This window comes from Charadrius vociferus, unplaced genomic scaffold, assembly GCF_000708025.1.
Source record: "Charadrius vociferus isolate BGI_N301 unplaced genomic scaffold, ASM70802v2 scaffold54, whole genome shotgun sequence".
Lineage (NCBI taxonomy): Eukaryota > Metazoa > Chordata > Aves > Charadriiformes > Charadriidae > Charadrius > Charadrius vociferus.
In genome coordinates, this window is record NW_009648350.1 from 4,111,570 (window position 1) to 4,129,444 (window position 17,875).

Genomic DNA, 17,875 nt, shown 5'->3' on the forward strand with positions numbered 1-17,875 from the left:
CTTCCCGCCCTTGGCGCGGCGCAGGGCGCGAGCTTTTACCTCAGCGCGTCCCCGCCGCTCCGCCCCCCCCTCCCCCGAGCCCGGGCTGAGGGAGAGGCGCCGCCCGACACCTCCAGACTCGGGGCGCGCTTGGTCCGTGACTAAAACCCTCTGTTTTTCCAGGGAGGAGGGCTGGTTATTAACGCAAATAGCTAGGGATGTCTTACATCGGAGAACCTTTAGGCTAAGTTAATGGAAATTTATTCCCAAGGAGGGCTATAAGCTCAAAAGGAGGTATTTATAAGAGGCACGGATGGGGCGCTTAGGGACACGGTTGAGTGGTGGAGTCGGCAGCGTTGGGTTAACAGTTGGACTCGATGATCTTAAAGGTCCTTCCCAGCCTAAACAATTCTATGATTCATCAAGGCTGCAGTGAGACAGGGTAAGTGTCTTCTCAGAATGGGGCTCCACCTTGTCACCAGGTCAGGATTTACAGCGTTTTCAGGTCCTCTTTCAATTTCAGTAATACCTCACAGTGCAGCAGCCACCCAAGCTTTACTTCGCATTAAGAATAACCCCAATTATTTCTTAGAAGACAATTGCATAAAAAAAAAGCTAAAGAGCACTCGCTTTACTACTTTGTCACTGGAGTCACAGAGCAAGGATTGTCTTTATTTGATTGGAAAATAAACCACCATACATTCAGCATCAAGCTCAAGCATGGATAACCAAAACGTGCGGCTTTCCTACTGACACTACCCCTCTTCTGTAGCACTCCCTTCCGAAGCCCAGTTGTTCATCTTTCACTATTTGAGACCAGTTTGCCCTGTATAACTGAGCTCGATCTCCTTCTCAACCTGCTGTCTCCATTATTTTGTTTGTTTGTGGTTTGGGGAGGGTTTTTTGTTTGTGGGGTTTTTTTTTTAGAAATTATTTTTCTCCAATAGAGATTAATTGACATCTATAGGTTAACACCTAACCTACAGAAGAAAAAGACAAAGAAAGATTGAACATGCAGCCAAGCAATTTGGCAGATGACACGGTGTAAAGCATGCATGCTTACATAGTCTCGTTAGGAACCAAGCACTACCTTTATTATGTTCAGCCTCCAAAGGAAAACTAATGATTAACTTAATACCACATTTATTTTTAGATAGTATTGCAAGAGTGCACATCACCTTACAAACACAGAAAAGATAACACAAGCCTGCCCCAAGGAGCTTTACAATTCCACTTTGACAAACATCACAAAAAATTTTGTGACCAGGAGGAGGTTAAAGAGAGGGGACTTTCTGAAAAAGGGGTTTGTCCCAGGAATAAGAAGCGAGTGACAGGGAGAGGCACAAGGAAGTGACAAGCAGCAATAGATGACAACATGGGGCACAGGACACTTGATAAAAACAGATTGCGCAGAGACAGGCTGAGCAGCACAGGCTTTATAATTAACATGTAAGAATGCATCTACATAAGACATCATTGTTTCAGCTGTTCCAGAGAAGATAACATTGTGAAATATAAATCAGAAGTGGCTTTTTTTTTTTTTAATTAAAAAAAAAAAAACAAAACCAACAAAAAAACAGCCAACAACAGTCCCTTCCCATCAGGAATCCTACCATAATACCAGTTTCCACTATGGATGCTTTGCACTTCTAAACTGGAAAGTAGGGAATACCAAAAGCTCTGCAGATGCAGAAAGGACTCAAAGCAGGAGGGGGGTGGTAACAAAACACGTAGTTTTAAGGATTTAATTCTTTTTACCCCACAGTATCTGCTTTATATTTTGTGGCATATTTTCCAAATTCATCAGCCTGTCAAGAGGCAAATCTCCTACTTTAAAACGTTGTAGAGATTTACTGACTTAGTTAAAATCTCATTATCCCACAATTTTCATTTGTAGACAGAGCATGAAGAGGCCAGGCTTTGCTGTGGCAGTTAAACATTTCAATGGCTGTAGCAGCACTGCAGTTAAATTGAAGCCTCAGCAAGATTTGCTTTTTTTTTTTTTGCAGACATGTGTCCAGTTTTCATCTCAAGGGTCCAGATACTCTACGACAGTAACTGAACAAAGTTGTAAGTGTCCTGTTAAGCAACACAGCGCAGATTTTCTCTGCTACTCCTGACAGCATCATTGCATTAGTGCTATAGAGACTGTGTCAATGAGGCTTTGGTACTGACAGATTAGTGAAACGAAAAAGCTGCCACCATCCCTTCCCCACTCTGTTAATTTATTGTTTTCTTTTAAATACAGATGCATATTAAATACATGCAGGAGTCCATAGAAGCCACGAGCAATGTTTCCAGAAGGTGCACTTTTTCACAGTGACACCCTTGACTCTGAGAGCTCCTACAAAGAGCATGTACTCACAGATTGGGTTTCTGCTTCATTACAATCAGTTGGGGACACTTGTACAGAGGTCTTTCCCATGACCAACCTCCTTGCATTGCTCATGTGGATGAGGGTAAGGAGGTACAAGGGCATAAAAAACCCAAACCCACCAACCCTACAAATTCTAGGATTTAGGAATAATGAAAGTAGTTAAACACATTGACCTATATTTGAGCTATACAGGTAAATGCATTATTGATTTAAATTGATGTGGCTCTCTAGTCTTTGGTAGCCCATTAATTTTTTTTCCACAAGGTGGCTCATGCACATAAAAGAGTGCATCAGGAATTTTCTTGGTCCTGCATCACTTGGCTAGAAAGCGACAGAGCCATTTTCCATTCCAATTGTAGGTAATCCACAATTACATTTCCATAAGCATCAAAGAACGAGGCAAACTGCCCAGGAACAATCACATATAACAGGACCAGCCCAACAGTGTTTGCTTCTGCACCATGCAAGACTGTTTCTGGCTGAAGCCAGGATGCTCTGTCCTCTCAAGGCACTCACCCCTGCAGGAGGTGCAGTGTTTAAGCAGTTATGCCACAGTCAGTGGGAGTATTTGCACATCTTGCATGCAGACACAGGGTTTTTGATGGATAAATTTGAGACTGCTTTTAAAAGTAGTTTGGTTCACAACTGTCAGAGTAAATTAAACCCCACAGGATCAGACCAGTGTTTCACCTAGCCCAGCATATATTTTCTCCATCTTTGACCAATTCTTAAGAGAAAGCGTGTAGAAAAGTAATCTTTCCTTGGCATAACGTTCTTATTTACAGCAACTTAAAATCTCCCTGAGTTAGTGGATGCATCAGACCATTGCTTAACCAGCCCCTTTTTAAAAACACAGTTATACTTCTGTTCCCCAACTGTGTTCTGCAGCAATCAATTCCATAGTTTGACTTTGTGCTGCATGAGAAAGCCCTCTCATTTGTCTGTTCAACCCTCAACAACTAAAACTTCATTGTGTACCCGCTAGCCCTTGTGATTGCAAGCCAAAGGCACACTTTACTCTTGAGATGCAAACACAGCCTGAAACTGTGACTCAAAGGCATGAGCTCTATTCCTTACAGCTGACCAGCAGCTTCTCAACACCATGGCACATCAGCAGAGACACTAAGCACAGGTATCCACCATTTTAGCAGATGAAACTGGGTTAGAGGATACGCCTAATAAAGGGCAGGAACTGGGAACTGCAGTAGGGACGTAGGCAAGGAGGAAGAAATGCTGAGTTAGCACACTGACACCCTCCAACAGCTGTCTCTATTTTAAGACACTGAGTCTGAGGACTGTGGCTCAGACACTCACCTGTCTGAGCTCTAACTAAAAAAATAAAAATAAATACTTCATCTGTCATGGTCATGTCACAAATATCTCCGAGCAAGAGTAGGAATCTCCTCTTCAAAATATTTAATAGTAAGAGGAAATGCAGAAATCTGCAAGAAAGTCCTCTGGAAAGCTAGGCAAGCTGTACTACTGCTGGTGGGTCTCTCAACATGTTCTTGAGACAATGCCAGGTGAACAGGAAAACAAATCAAAACTCTGCCTCCTTAATTATTGCTCGACACAAAAGAAAAGCTGGGAAGCCTGCTAAATCATCACCAAAGCTAGAGGGCAACAAAAGACAAGAAGTTCTAGGAAAGTAAAGTGTTGACAGCAGGCAATGAGGCTGTCTTGGAACAAACACATTTAATAAAGGCAACACATTAAAAATTTTCCACGAATGTGTAAAATACTCAAGTGGCAAGTCTTTTTGGAACAAGTGACTGAAGACTAAAAGATACCATGGAGTGGAGTGGCATCTGAACTGCCCGCAGGAGGCTGGCTGGGGCAGTCGCTCCAGATGGCGCTGCTGTCCCACGAAGCTGCCTTGTCATCCTGTGCTGGCAAGGCCACCAGCAAGGGACTCCGCAGGGCCTCCAGCCGTCCTGCCGAGGCTCTGTGCAAGAGGTCACCAAGCTTGCTATTTAGGGAAGGTGAAGGCCTGGCTGGGCTGAGCATCTGCATGCCTCAGACCATCGGTAAAGGAGTTAACACCCAGTTTCCAGGTAATTTCTTAAAGGAAGGTTCGAGTGCACTGTTGTTTCTAATCCCCACCTTAGACCTAACGGGGCAGTGATTGAGTCAGTAATTACTTTTCTGACCAGACATAAAGAAGTTGAATGACTTACCCCCAGCCAGGCTTTGCAGTAATTGGCAGTTCAGAAAGCACCAGCACTACGTCTTCATAACCGTTTTTATTTCTGCCCCCAACCTTCCTGCAGCCACTAGCTCAGCCCAGCACGTATGCTGCTGCACACCTGCTGGTGACGTTCATCCTCAACGCTGCACAGTCCTGCTCCCAGCAGGTCCAAATGGTGCTGTGGTTAATACTAGTCAAAAGGCTACAGAGGCTGAGCTACTGACCTTAACAAGAATGCTAAGGGCAGAAAAGTCTACTTTAGACAAGACTTAGGAAAACCTCTATTAAAAACAAGCAGGTTAAGAATTCCCTTTGTATTCCCTTTGTGGTGAACAGGCCTGGGGCACCTTTACCCACATGTATTGCTCTGTAAATCAGCTTCACCATACAATCAATCAGCATGTACTCTGTCCAGGCAGAGCATCAGCATTGTAGAAGGCTCTTAGTACAGCCAAACCGGCAGCTTTTTGGTCAGTCACAGTAACCTGGTGTTCAGCAGCTTGGGGGCTATGATCAGAACAATGTAAATAAGCTATGGCTAGAGGAAGAATTACATCACCACATCACCCTGCCATATGTCCACAGGGTCCAGTTACTAGACACAAAGGAGTGTTCTGCATTCTTGATTCTTTTCAACAGCAAGTCAGCTGATGACACATGAACACCAAGGTATTTGGAGCCCCAGATCTCAGCTTCAAGAAGCTTCTCCACTTTACTCCATACACATTGCTGCTCCCCTCCCAGGGTCACGTTGGCAGGAAGAAGAGGCAAAAGGCAACAAGTCTCAAAGCACTTCATCGGTAAACAAGATCCAATTCCTATCTCAAAGGTTCCAGGACTGCAGACAGTTTAAAAACACATATAGATGGTTTGCGGGCCAGGAAGAAGAACACTAGGCCTTTGAAGGCTTGGTCTAGGACCAAGCAGTCCAGTAGGCTCTTCATTTCAGTGTGGAAGGCAGATCCATTGCTCACAGTCTGTGTCATTTGCAGTACTAAAAGGTTTGGGAGCTGTCAGTGCTAGCAGTCAACATTTAGCAATACACTGAAGCTGTGCTTATACACATAGGAATAAAATCCCCATCCCTGCCTCAGAAACAGTCTGGGGTATGTCTGGATAGACAGTAAAACCACTGGGTCCAGCTCCACATCAAGCGAAAAGACCATTATGAAGCCTCCAGGGCAGGAGGAGAGTGCAGCTTGCATCTGAGACAATGTCAACCAAGGTTGGGGGAAGAGGGGGCAAAGACAGACTTCAGTGGGTTACATTTGCAAACTCAACTTATGGTCTTTCTTCCCTCTTCCCCCATCCCTCTTCCCCCATCCTCTCCCCAATTTCCTACGCAGAGACTCTGCTGCTGGAGAATGTGATCAGGGGATAATTTAAGACACGATATCTGCATGGCCTTTATAAAAAGGAAAAGTGTCCTGTGTTCTGGAGTAAGGAGTGGGAAGTCTCCTCCTGCCATATATCTGAGGAAAGCTCAGTCATGATGTCCAGCCCTCACTCCAGTGATGAGCAAAGACTGGCAGAGCCAGGAGAGAAAAAGCCTGGCTTACACCACAGGTAGAACCCACGGATGTGGTAGGAACCTGTACAGGGGAGGTTGTATTTGAAGCACCAGTTTAAACAAAGGCTTCCTCATTGGGAGTGCCGTTGATTTTGAAGAAAAGTTTGGCATCCTCCATCTTCTGTTTTTTTTCTCTCTCTAGCCTGCGTCTGTAGCAGACCAGGTAGATTGGAAGGCAGAAACCCAAGAAGCTCACGCCAAGCAAGCCAACGTTCACCTGCAGGAAGAAAGGCAAAACAAAATTAGGCAGGCTAGGAAGATGACAACCTAGTCACGCCATGCCAAAAGTGTCAGAACCCAGCCCACGTCACTCAGCTGTAGGCAAACCAGGAGACGCCCTGCTCAGTGTATTGGCAACAACCTCCACCATATTTATATTTACCCTCCTGTGCCCAGAGCATCACATGTATAATCTAAATGCTGCAAGAATTTGTTGCTCTGGATCATGGCTGTGGGAGTCTTGTTCCACTAAACAGGCAGGGCTTTTTAGCTGTGGTTGTTTTACACTAAGTTTGCTGAGTGAAGAACAACAGGCTGCTGGGGTGGGCACATGTAGCCTAGAGACCAGGGACTCTCCCCAAGACCACCCATGTCATGATTTTAATAAGCTGCCCAGATAGACTTTCATCAAGACACCACATTAGCCCTACCCTCAATAGCCACTTGGCTTTCCAGACATTAGAATCAGCAACCCAAAATTTACTGGTAATCGGAGCTAATAGCTCTCAAGGGAACAGAGTATGTCTACTGCATTTTGGGGTCCGCACAGATTCACTCACTTATCTGACAGATTTTGACTCGCCACACAAACTGTTAGCAGAAAGCACTCGTGCAGCCTTCTTCCTTCCTCACTTTCCATACACCAACATACGGGTTAATGGCTTTCCCTCCCAGGGAATCATTACTCAGGCCTCCTGGACAGCACCAAGGTAACAGCAGGCTGAGGGTCATGTAAAGTCCCAGCTTTTTTTAACCTTGGTCCGTATACAGGAGTCCTTTTGTTTTCAAAGAAATGAGCCAAAAATCATCCTAACCACCAAGCCTTCACATTAAGTTTGAGAAGAACTTGCCCAGAGAGGGTCTCCTTCCAAAGGTCCCGTCAATGCCATAAAAAGAGGCTGCTGCAGAAGGGCGAAAAGGGCACTGATCAACGACTGCAACCCTGTCAAGCTGCCAAACTGAGTAGAGGGGTATCTGTCAACAGAGAAAGCAACAGCATTATTATATGTCACCTTGACTGTTCACATCATCCAGATCAGATTACATTCCCAGTCAACTAGCACAACAGAACACAGTCCCAAGACAGGCATAATATGAAGAATTTCTCTCCTGGACTTATGTATAACTATGTCTTTTTATAGAGTATTTAGTTATACCCAGTGGCGTGCACAGTGCTCTCTAGAGCAGAATGCAGCTGGTGACAAGGCTGGAGCCTTCCTCTCCAGACTATTCTCCTTCTCAGCTCTCAAACTGAAGTAGTATCAGATCCAGCACTTGTTTTGTTTTGCAGTTGTACCATAGGCAGGTGGAAGTGCTTATACAACTACTGTTCCTATTGCAAAGGGAGAAGAGCATTGATATTTACAAGTTAAAAGGAGGGCCTCTATCCACATGACAGCATTCGCGGCTGAGCAATCATTTTCATCTGGTCATAACAATTTGCTCCTTTTAGAAGTGAGTGAAACCTGCACAACAGGTTAGTATGTGTTTTCCTCTTTAGAGGACAAGCCTGATCCCATGTCAAACTAAACAATACTGTTGATAGGAAAGCACTGAATATCTGATACTACTAATGGAAAAGTAAATTTCAGGAACAGTCTAACATCTTTCTCTTTCCATGACTGAGCAGTGTTTAAAGAGGGTCAGGTTAAACTAAGCTTAGAAAGAAAGAAGTGAATCAAAACCTTCAAATACTCAAAGAAGTCACATTCAAAGCAAAAAATACCTTACTCCATGAAGTTCCAGAGAGTTGCAATGGTCAAACAGGATTAGTTTACAAGCAAGCTGATATGTACAGCAAGAGGCATTTACCTTGCCTAAGACAAAAATCTTTTGCTTCTGGCTGCCAGGGAACCAAAAGTTTATGCATTTTTGAAGCAGAGTCTTAGATGGGTTTTCTAGTCTGGAATTCACCAGACACTGGGACCAAAACCTTTGACAGAAGGAGCCTGTGCAGTTTCCATCCATGGAGATATTCAAAACCCAACCGGATGCAGTCCTGGGCAACCTGCTCTAGCTGACCCTGCTTGAGCATGAGGGTTAGACTAGATGGTCTCGAGAGGTCCCTTCCCACCTCAACAATTCTGCGATTCTCTGAAAGATAACAGCTTCTTTCTGTTCCTCTGTCCAACAGCTCAGGACAGAGGGGCAGATCTGTTTTCAAAACCCAAAACATTGCTTAATAAGGAAGAGAGTATTTAGATTCAGCTATTGATAATTTTGAAAAGTTGGAAACAGGATGGATGATCTGTCCTGGAAGAGGGAGTAGGCATCACTAATGGTATCTTGAGCAATGCTTTACCTATGTGATTTCAGAGCAGACCAGTAGCAATGTATTCAATTATGTTAATGTTTTACCTGGACACATGCACATAGCTACTCATTATAAAACAAAAAAGCCTTGAGTTTCTACTATATAACCTTAGTGTCAATAGCTTAGTCTCACCTGAGGCCCATATATAGCTGTGCCTCTCTCACTGCAGTAGCTGTGACAAAGGGGTTAGCTGTTTCCAAACAAGGAAAGCATCAGCTAGGACTCCAGTGCAGCCACTGTCATATCCAGTGGCGACTGAGGAAACAAGTTGCATCATTTTTCCCCTCTAACCACAGAGACTTCACTTCCTTATCTCCCTCTCATCCAGAGAGCTTATCATCCTAAACCAGTTTATCTGGCCAGCCACATATTACAAAAGTAAGCAGAGACTTACACAGCTGCATAGAGGCCTCCGACAGCTGAGTGGATGAATCCTCTCACAATTGTGTGCAAAATGAAGGAAAGAATCTGGAAAGAGAAGCAGAAAAATGTCACATCCTAGATAGCACATAGGTGTGCCAGACCCCAATACATAATGATTCCTGAAAGTTGTTCTCCTTTCTAATACAAAGACGAGCTAAAGGAACTCAGAACCAAAATCTGAAAGATCAGCACAGGGAAGAAATTTGTATTCATCTCTAAAAGCACAGCTTTTCCTTACTTTGCAAAGGCTAACATGTAGTACCCCCTGAGGTTAACCACACACAAGACCTCTCTCATTTGTAGAAGGTACTGCTGCAAGAACATGTCTCCAGCAAACTGTGGCCAGGATCACAACACGCTCTTTCCTTTTTTCCTGAGTTTGTGGCCAGTTTAGTTAATTTTTCACAAATTATTGCAGACAATATGCAAGTATGAGCAAACTATATCTGTTTGCCTACGTCATCAAGGCATGTTTAAGTATAGCATAAAATCACTGAACTCTTCTGCCAAAACCAGGCGGTGCCACAAAATAAATATTTTAACAGGTTTATAATCCCACAGGTACCACTGGGCATAGCATTTGATGCAGAAATAACCTGCTGTATATATCGGTGTCATGCTTCTTACAGCAAATTTTCTGGCCATAAGCAGCTTAAATCGAGCCCAGGCTAAATGCACAGGCACTGTTAAGAGCATCTCCGTACAGAAGTGTTTGTTGTTACAGAGCTCAGCTGCAGAAACTTCTAAGTTTGAAGAAACTGTCGATCAACTCTGACATTTTAACTATAGCTGCTTCTTTAGGTTCTCTCGAGAGATGTAAACTGCACGGTATTACTTGTTTCAGCTCTAGGACTGGGTTTCCCAAAGCAGTACAGAAGTCTCCCAGCAGTACCAGAAAGCCCTCCTGCCACTAACTGGTTCAGCTGGCTTACAGGACCTCCTGCACTGTCCTGCCTGTCATTTTGCCAGGACCCACGCTGCCAGCCCCTCCAGCACACCCATCCATTTGACCTATTCACCTGCAACGGTAGATTAGGAATAAGACAGGTGATTCCAAATCCAACCAGCAGGACATTTGTGAATGCAAAGGCATTGGTGGCATTGGTGATTTTCTGGATCTGACGATCACGTTTTTTCTTTTTCTTGTCACTTCTGGAAGGATAGCAAAACCTATGTTACAAAAAGCACTTTCAGCAGCTACCGGAACTCACAGCAAGATTCTCCACATATCACAACTCTATCTAAACCAGTTTGGCTAGAGGTCTGCCTAAGGAGGTGGTGGGATCTCCATCAGTGGAAGCTGAGGAACATCTGGGCAATTATTTCAGTGCTGTTATTCTTACGGTTAGGCTAGAAGGGAAGTCTAAGCCTCCCCTGCTACAATTTAAATTTGCTCTTCTTGACTGATCTTAGTGGACATGGAAGATAGTTTGGTCCTTTCCTCTGCAATTATCAAGTCTTCCTTCAGGTTTTCTTTTCTATACTGAAGAACCAATATTCTTTTCAGTCTTTCATCACAAAAGATATTCTGCAGAGCAGAGGGGGCCTGCTACGTGGCTGCATGTCCCGTGTGGCGCACACTACGCACTGCTCAGTGTTGCTCTCCTCATTCTCTTCTGAGCCATCATCGCATTCTTTCAGTCGCCAATCCATGATGTACCCAATCACAGGCGCTGTCAGCAAGCACAGCAGTTGCAATACCCCAAAAATGGAAGTGTAGAGAGCCACTGCAGGGGAAAAAACCAAAAAATTAAATAAGTTGTCAATCCAAGTGGTACCACAGCAGCAACAGGAAAAAAGAGACAGAAAATAAACCGTTCCTCCACATTGATTACTCTTGATAAGAGACCAGACCCCACATACTCACAGGCTAACAGGCAGGGCTGAAGGAGCTGGGACATCAAAGCCTCACTTCATCATTTAGCCTCGCAGAGGCATGACATTAGAGCGGACATACTGTGCGCACCTGCTTCAACCATTCTGATCTTGCACTAGTATTCTCTGAACAGCATCAGCCCCACAGCAAGTAGGGCTCCAGAATGGGACCCAGCAACTGCTTATTGCCAGTGAGGTTTCTTCTGGTTAGGACCAACAGGGAGAGTTCTGACAAGCAATATATCCTGCACAGCCAACCCTGCCTTAGTCATCTCCTCTCCTTCCCTGCTGGGAGCTGCAGCTACATCATCTCCAGCTGGGAAGCTCCAGCAAGGAGAAGCCAGGCTGGGAAGGCGAGGACTAACCCATTTTGTGCAGAACAGACAAGTCTGGAGGCAGTGGGAAGGGAGATTAGCAGCAAAAAACACAGCATCTGACAGCAATCATTAAAAGCTCTAATTGCTGAAAATTCCCTGTATTAAAGATGGGAAGCGTCTGTGTGACTTGCTAAGGGAAAGCTGATGCCAGCAGACTTAGAAGAAATTGTCCCCTTCTGTTACTGAAGAGTTCCCCCACCCTGCAATGCTTTTTCCACTTCCTCTCTGCAGCCCATGTGATGGATTTGCAGGCATCACCCAGAAGGGCTGGTGAGTCATGGTGTACCACAGCTCTGAAATAAGGATGTAACTCTGAAACTGCCCATCTCAGCACAGAGTGCTTACAAGTTACAGCGCTGTAAGCAAAGCAGCTAAAAAAGTTTAGTTTATCCCTCCCAATGCATTTCTAGATCTAGCCAAAGCAGTACAGCCAGGACTTACACCAAAATCAACTTGGAAATGGAAAGAAGTTTCCAACAAGCCTTTTTCTTTCCTATATGGTTGTAGCAAACCCCAGCAGGGCTGCCTTGCTGTGCCCAGGGATGGCACCTGATGATACTTTTCCTGGCTCCAGTTGCTGGCAAGGGAACCAAGAGGAACTTCCAACTCCAACCTCACATTCGTGCCCCCATTACCTTCACAAAGGCAAGCCCTCAAGTGGCCCCACATCCTGCCTCATTATAGCAACCACTGTAGCCAAGAGAGACAGGTGGCATCACCCTCTACAAACACTCCTGGAGCTGATTTGCTGTTGTCTGGTTATTTTTTAATAGAGGGTAAGAAGCAAGCCATGCTGTCATGTTTTGCCTCTTCATGCTATTCTGAACACTTAATCTTGGGCTCTAAACAGCAAGAGCAGACGCCAACTTAAAGCAGGGAATGAAATTTATGCGGTCAGCAAGAGAAGAGAAGGAGAGACAGTAGCTGCTACAAAACAGGGCCTCCTTAATTTATCTATCATCTTAAAAAACATTCTTTCCTGAGGAGAAAATAGAGAACAATACAGAGCAGAAGCAGATATGGCAGAAATAGAAGCCTGGATAGAGCAAAGGGTGGGCACATGGACATATCCACTGTCTTACATGTCTTTCCCCCAAAACTACCCTAAGCAAGCACCTCATACAGCTGAGTTTTCCAGCCCACCCTGATTCTACCCAAGGTCTCCAAGTATTACCAGATATGAAAGCAAGGTGACAATTTATGAAAGATACAGCCAAATTTCAAGTTTTAGAGACAAGTCTACTCTCTCCTGCCTTCCTACAACACAATTATGCAGTCATTTACAGAGCTACTGAACCCCTTAGCTTCACCCCCATCTTTTGGGGGGGGGAGCGGGCGGTTCAGAAGATAAGTAGCCATAGGCTGACTGCTTTTTCCACCTCAGCGTTTCATGACAGTTCTAAGTCACCATAATCTGCACAGGAAGCAGTACTTTCAAGGACACAGTACCTCACTAACTTCAAGACTTTACTCCCTATCTGAATTATTTTCCCCACATTCTTCCCTCCTGTTCTGCTCCTGGAAATATTTAAGTTTTCTTTGACTGTAACACTTGCAGGATTGACTTCAGCTCTCTTCTTCCCTTGCTGAGTGCTCCTGAGAGCAGCTGCAGGTAGAGGGAACTCTCTAAACAAATAACATTCAAGTAAATAACTGCAAGAAGAATGAAGAATCCAAGGGAGCAGCGTCCCATCCTCTCCTGATCTTCACAGATTACATTTCTAGAGAACTGCACATGTCTTGGAACTGCTCTTGCAGCCTGACACTGCTGCGACTAGACAATACCACTGTTTTGCTGATGCCATGGAAACACCAAGACAGCAGACTGCACTGCGAGCCCTAGCTACAGTCAGAAGACGGAGGGGGAAAATGGGAAGAAATCTCAAAGGTGGCACAGAAAAAAAAAAGCATACACCCAAGGGGCACAATCCCTTTTTTTAACATCAGGTTTGATCTAAACAGAACTGGCAGCATATATAGTTAATATTAATTCTCAAAAACCAAGGAGAGGAGGGGAGGAAAAAAATGAAAGAGAAATAACTAGAGCAAGGTAAAAAGGAAAAAAAAAAAATCAGTGTGAAAGAATTACAAGGTAAGCAGAAAACTAAGCTGTGTTGGGAGAGGTAGGCAGTGTGAAGTTTGTCCTGTTTACTGTTTAATGTCTAAATTGGCTCTTGAGCCAGGAGATAAAGAGCTGAATGCTGCAGGCTGTCAAAGGCTCAAGAAACAAAGCAATTCAGGGAATGCCAGGGCACTTGGAGTTTCCTGAGTTTCCTTCCCTCCCCCAGAGCTCACTCCTGTTTTCAGAGGAGTGCCTCTTTATTTATCAGCTTCATCCAATCCAGATCTAACAAGTTCAAACTGGATCTTACTACAAAGGACAAAAAAAACCCAACTGTGTCTTGTTTTGCAATCCTGGGTATTTTCAACAACAGTAAACTAATGTACTCTTTTCTGCTTGCTCCATGTACTGAATCAGAGCTATAAATACAGACAAGTCCAGTGCAGCAAGCACCCCTGAGCCTCCCCAACACACACCAAGCTGCACAAAACAGCTATGACTTCACTTCTCCCACCCCCGGGTGCTGGGCTGAGACACCTCGTCCAACCATTAGTCATGAGACTCAGCTGGTCTGTACTTTGTGCTTGCTTAGGATAAGCAAAGCAAATACCTGATGAAATAGGATTTCCAGTTAAAAAAAAATATCACAGTCCATCCTGAGAGGCTACTTTCAACAACCCATCTGAGGAAATAACATGGAATAGTATTTAACAGACACTGGGCTAAAATTAGCTTGACATTCAAGTGTCTACCTCGCTGCCCCTCTGTTCTGGGCTAGTTCCAGCCCTCTGCTAGACCCTACCAGCAGCTGTCAGCCACATTGACACCACTAATTGCCATACACGGTATATCTGCTGAGTAATCAGGCTCACTGGCCTCTTGCAAGGACCAAGTCTGGGTCAGGTCCCAGTTCCAAGGAAACAGATAAAAGTCGTCAGGTTACGCTACCTTGATCTGCATCTCCAGACAGAAAATCAAGGATGGTGTTCATGGCTCCCATGTAGAAGATGAGCCGCAGCTGGGTGACACACATGGTGATAAGGCTGAGCAACAAGATAGGACTGAAGATACTCTTCATGAAGGAGGGAGAAGCTGCAGAAGGAATAACAGAGTCTCTGAAGAGGGCAACATACCTTCATAAACACGTATAATCTCAGAAGAGGCTTTGGCTTCTGGGTTAGCAGGTCTTCTCCTAGCTAGTCATTCCAACACTGCATGCCAGTGGCAGCTCCAAGGAGTTCGCAGTTAACAGCTACCTGGCATCTTACAAACTTCCATAATGAACAGCTATAGATGCTAGGAGCTTGGCTACCAGTAACTGGGGCAAGGGAGCAGGAAGGAAGGCTCACCCAATTCTGTGAATTAGAGCAAAAGGAAGCTTCAAGCCATTTGCTTTGGCCGTACCCCTGAGTAAAGAAGGCTTGGTCATGATGGCAACAGTCTACCGAAGAGACAGAAGCGACAAACTGCACTGTCCTTCCAAGCCATTCTAGTTACCCATGCTGTTGTTCGCACCGCTGGCAACAACATATGGTATATTTAGGCAAGTATACAAGGACAGGATTCCTTATATAACTGAACTTGTATTTAAATCATGGTGGCTGGCACATGGCCCTGGCAACACATGGATCACATATTGTTATCTCATAAACAGGTCTGGAACAGAGTAGAAAGGCCAATGGCCTTGTGCCAGCACAAGCATCCCTGGGGCACTCATGGAACCACACCTGTGTTGTCAGGCTGGCACTTCACTTCTAGGTCCACTGTAGATAGACAGAGTTTGTTGTTCTCTTGCAAGGCTGTCGGCTCCTTGGGGCCCTTCATGGAGCTCCCCACACTGAGACGGCGCCCCACAGTCGTTACTTGCTTGTAAAACTGCTTCCCAGTGATTTTGTGGTCAAATCCCAGCCAGCTGAACTTTATTTTCACCCTGTTGGGCAGTAAAGAGCACAAGAGCTGCAACACAGGGTGGGGAATCACAGGCAGCAAAGTTGCAGGAGTCAGAAAGGCTATGTGTGGATTTAAGGCACTAGTTTCCATCTACAAACCCACAAATGGTTTGGATCCAGAGCACAGGGAGATACTTCCCCTGGGCCAATTTGGCACAGGTCAATATAGAAATACTTATGACTACTGACAAGTCATTTTCCTTCATCATTGCTACGTTTTGGAAAGTTCAGCTTTCCACAGATATTCACCAGTCAAGACATAATGCTAATGACAGACATAAATCCTCAACCTAAGAAGGAATGGCAGCAATAAACAACATGCAAGGGAGTTCCCTGTCCACTCCTCTAAATTAGCCGTGCCAGCACTTTCTAGAGGATTAAGAATGGGATTAGCCCTCAAGGCCAGTTTAGAGGACACTTACGAATAGTCCATGTCTTCTGGTCCTGGGAAAGGCTCCAGTGGCCAATTGAAGAAACAGTTGAGGAAAACTAGTCCTGCACAACTGGCCCAGACAAGAAGAATAAGGATGAAGGAGACCCCAAAGTCATATATAACCTGGAAATCACAAGGGAATATGGTTTTGGCTACAAGAGCAGAAAGACACTTCAATATTCTTTGAATGAGGTCTGAAAGGAAGCTGTGGGAAAGGAAAACATGCTGCATTTAAAATGGGTTTAGCTCAGGTGGTAACAAAGAACAGTCCTATGACATACAGGCTCGGAATGAGATGTATATTCACATCCTTAGCAGCAGCTATAGCAACAACAGGACCTCCAGCTGGAATAGCATGCAGTGGTATTGCAGATGACTGCCAAACGTTTTCATCTAGGACCTTCTCCTTGGAAAGCCAGAAGAAACTCCCCTGCACACTTGCCCTACCTTTACTATATTCCCCTTATGCTAACTCTGCAATGAAACATCTCTGGTTCAGAACCACTAGCGACCTACCAAGGCAGCCCAAGTGACCATCTCTTCTGTCCCTTCAGTGCTGCTTGCTAGCTCTGAACTATGTTCAGAGCCAACCATCGGTGACAATCACACAGATTAAATATAGACATGTATATTAAAATACATATATATACACTACTTACAGCTTAGAAAAGCAACCTTTCAAAAAAGATCTTAATATTTTCACTTTTACTTATCACCGTTAAAATTTTATGGTCTGTTAGCAGACAGACCATTCTATTTACAGTATTTGTTGCATTCTTGAGACAGTCACTTGGGAAGTCTTAACAGACAGGAACTGAATCTTGCAAATGCACATCTCTAAACAAGTGCTTTAACAAATAGTCCCTCTTTCTTGCCACATTATTGCTAAATGCTGCAAAACTCCAGCACACCACCACCAGTCATGAGTCACAATCCCATGGCCTCACCTTGATTCCTGGAAAAGTCACAGCAGAGGAAGCATAGGAGCCAATCATCAGAGCAATGAACGTGGAACGAAGGTCACCAAACATGTTGGGCAGCTGGGGAAAGAAAAATTGGTTGAAACAGCCTGCTGCCAAGAGAAGGGAAGAAGAGGGAAGGAGGCTTTGCTGAGAAAACAAAGCATAATGACAGATGTAAATCTGGCACTTAGGATTAAGACTTCTGGATAGAAGCAGGCAGTTTTACTCAAGAATGACTTAGCTATTCAGGATATTGCTCTGCAGGCTGCATTGGCATCTCCAGTGTCGGGGAACATCTACAGTCCAGGATTTATGTGCTTAATGGCATTGCTGCTTTCCAGACTGACAGCATACTTTGCATTGGTTACCTTTAGCACAGGAGTGTTTGCTCCAGCCCTTGTGCTTCCTTTAAAAATTCTGTACCCCAAGCCTGTAGCCACCACCTCTTTTCCTCTCAAAACAAAACGTGCCCAAGTTCTCTACATATCACCCTCTTTTTAGTCAAGAGTTGTTATACACAGGCCGAGATAGCTGCGCAGGCACCGGCTGTGTCTTTAACACACCCTGCAACACCCTTGAACTGCCAGGTTTGTTTATGTACCTTGGGTCAGCACCCAAATCTTTGCAGTAGACCAGAAAATTCCTGTTATAACAAGAAGGAATAGCGACAAACATGAACTATGTTGCTGTTTGTATTTCCACTTCTAGCTAGGTCCCTGGTTCCTTCTGTGAAAGCAGACTCTACGAGAGGGGCTAAAGCTGGTAATTTCTGCATCAGTTGGATGGCTCAAATGCCCGAGCACTCTAGCTTGGATCTAGGTGCAGGAAGGTAAATCACAAACACTAGATTTCTAAGGCTTTATTGCCCAGTGCGGCCACAAAGCTGCTGAACTCCACAGCAAGAGGTGGGTAACAGCACCTCGCGTTTCAATTCCTGCCACCCACCCCACTCTGCTACCTCGGCTCCTATCAGGTGCGACAGCATTGCTGAGAGCAGACCAGGCTGGTTCTGCAAGAATCTGCAGGGCAAGCCACACTCTCAGCCAGAGCAGCTAGAAGCAGGTCACAGCAGCTGCTTCTGCCACCTCAACAGCAAAAGCACTGCCAGGCTGGCTCTCCAGCCCATTTCCACTCAGGATCCAAAATC

General features: G+C 44.8%; 2 protein-coding genes across 2 annotated transcripts in view; both read right to left on the bottom strand.

The window, feature by feature from the left end:
• Positions 1-5,342, bottom strand: part of PITPNA (phosphatidylinositol transfer protein, alpha) — a 27,491-nt gene extending 22,149 nt beyond the window's left edge. Inside the window, exon 1 of the mRNA XM_009885217.1 lies at positions 5,104-5,342. Coding sequence (XP_009883519.1) covers positions 5,104-5,342 — 239 coding nt within the window. The remainder of the gene's footprint in view (positions 1-5,103) is intronic.
• Positions 4,722-17,875, bottom strand: part of SLC43A2 (solute carrier family 43 (amino acid system L transporter), member 2) — a 28,153-nt gene continuing 14,999 nt past the window's right edge. Inside the window, exons 5-13 of the mRNA XM_009885170.1 lie at positions 16,714-16,806; positions 15,756-15,889; positions 15,112-15,314; positions 14,333-14,476; positions 10,659-10,797; positions 10,090-10,222; positions 9,042-9,115; positions 7,185-7,308; positions 4,722-6,331 (exon numbers count right to left, since the gene is read on the bottom strand). Of these exons, the coding sequence (XP_009883472.1) occupies positions 6,170-6,331; positions 7,185-7,308; positions 9,042-9,115; positions 10,090-10,222; positions 10,659-10,797; positions 14,333-14,476; positions 15,112-15,314; positions 15,756-15,889; positions 16,714-16,806 (1,206 nt within the window). The 3' untranslated portion in view covers positions 4,722-6,169. The remainder of the gene's footprint in view (positions 6,332-7,184; positions 7,309-9,041; positions 9,116-10,089; positions 10,223-10,658; positions 10,798-14,332; positions 14,477-15,111; positions 15,315-15,755; positions 15,890-16,713; positions 16,807-17,875) is intronic.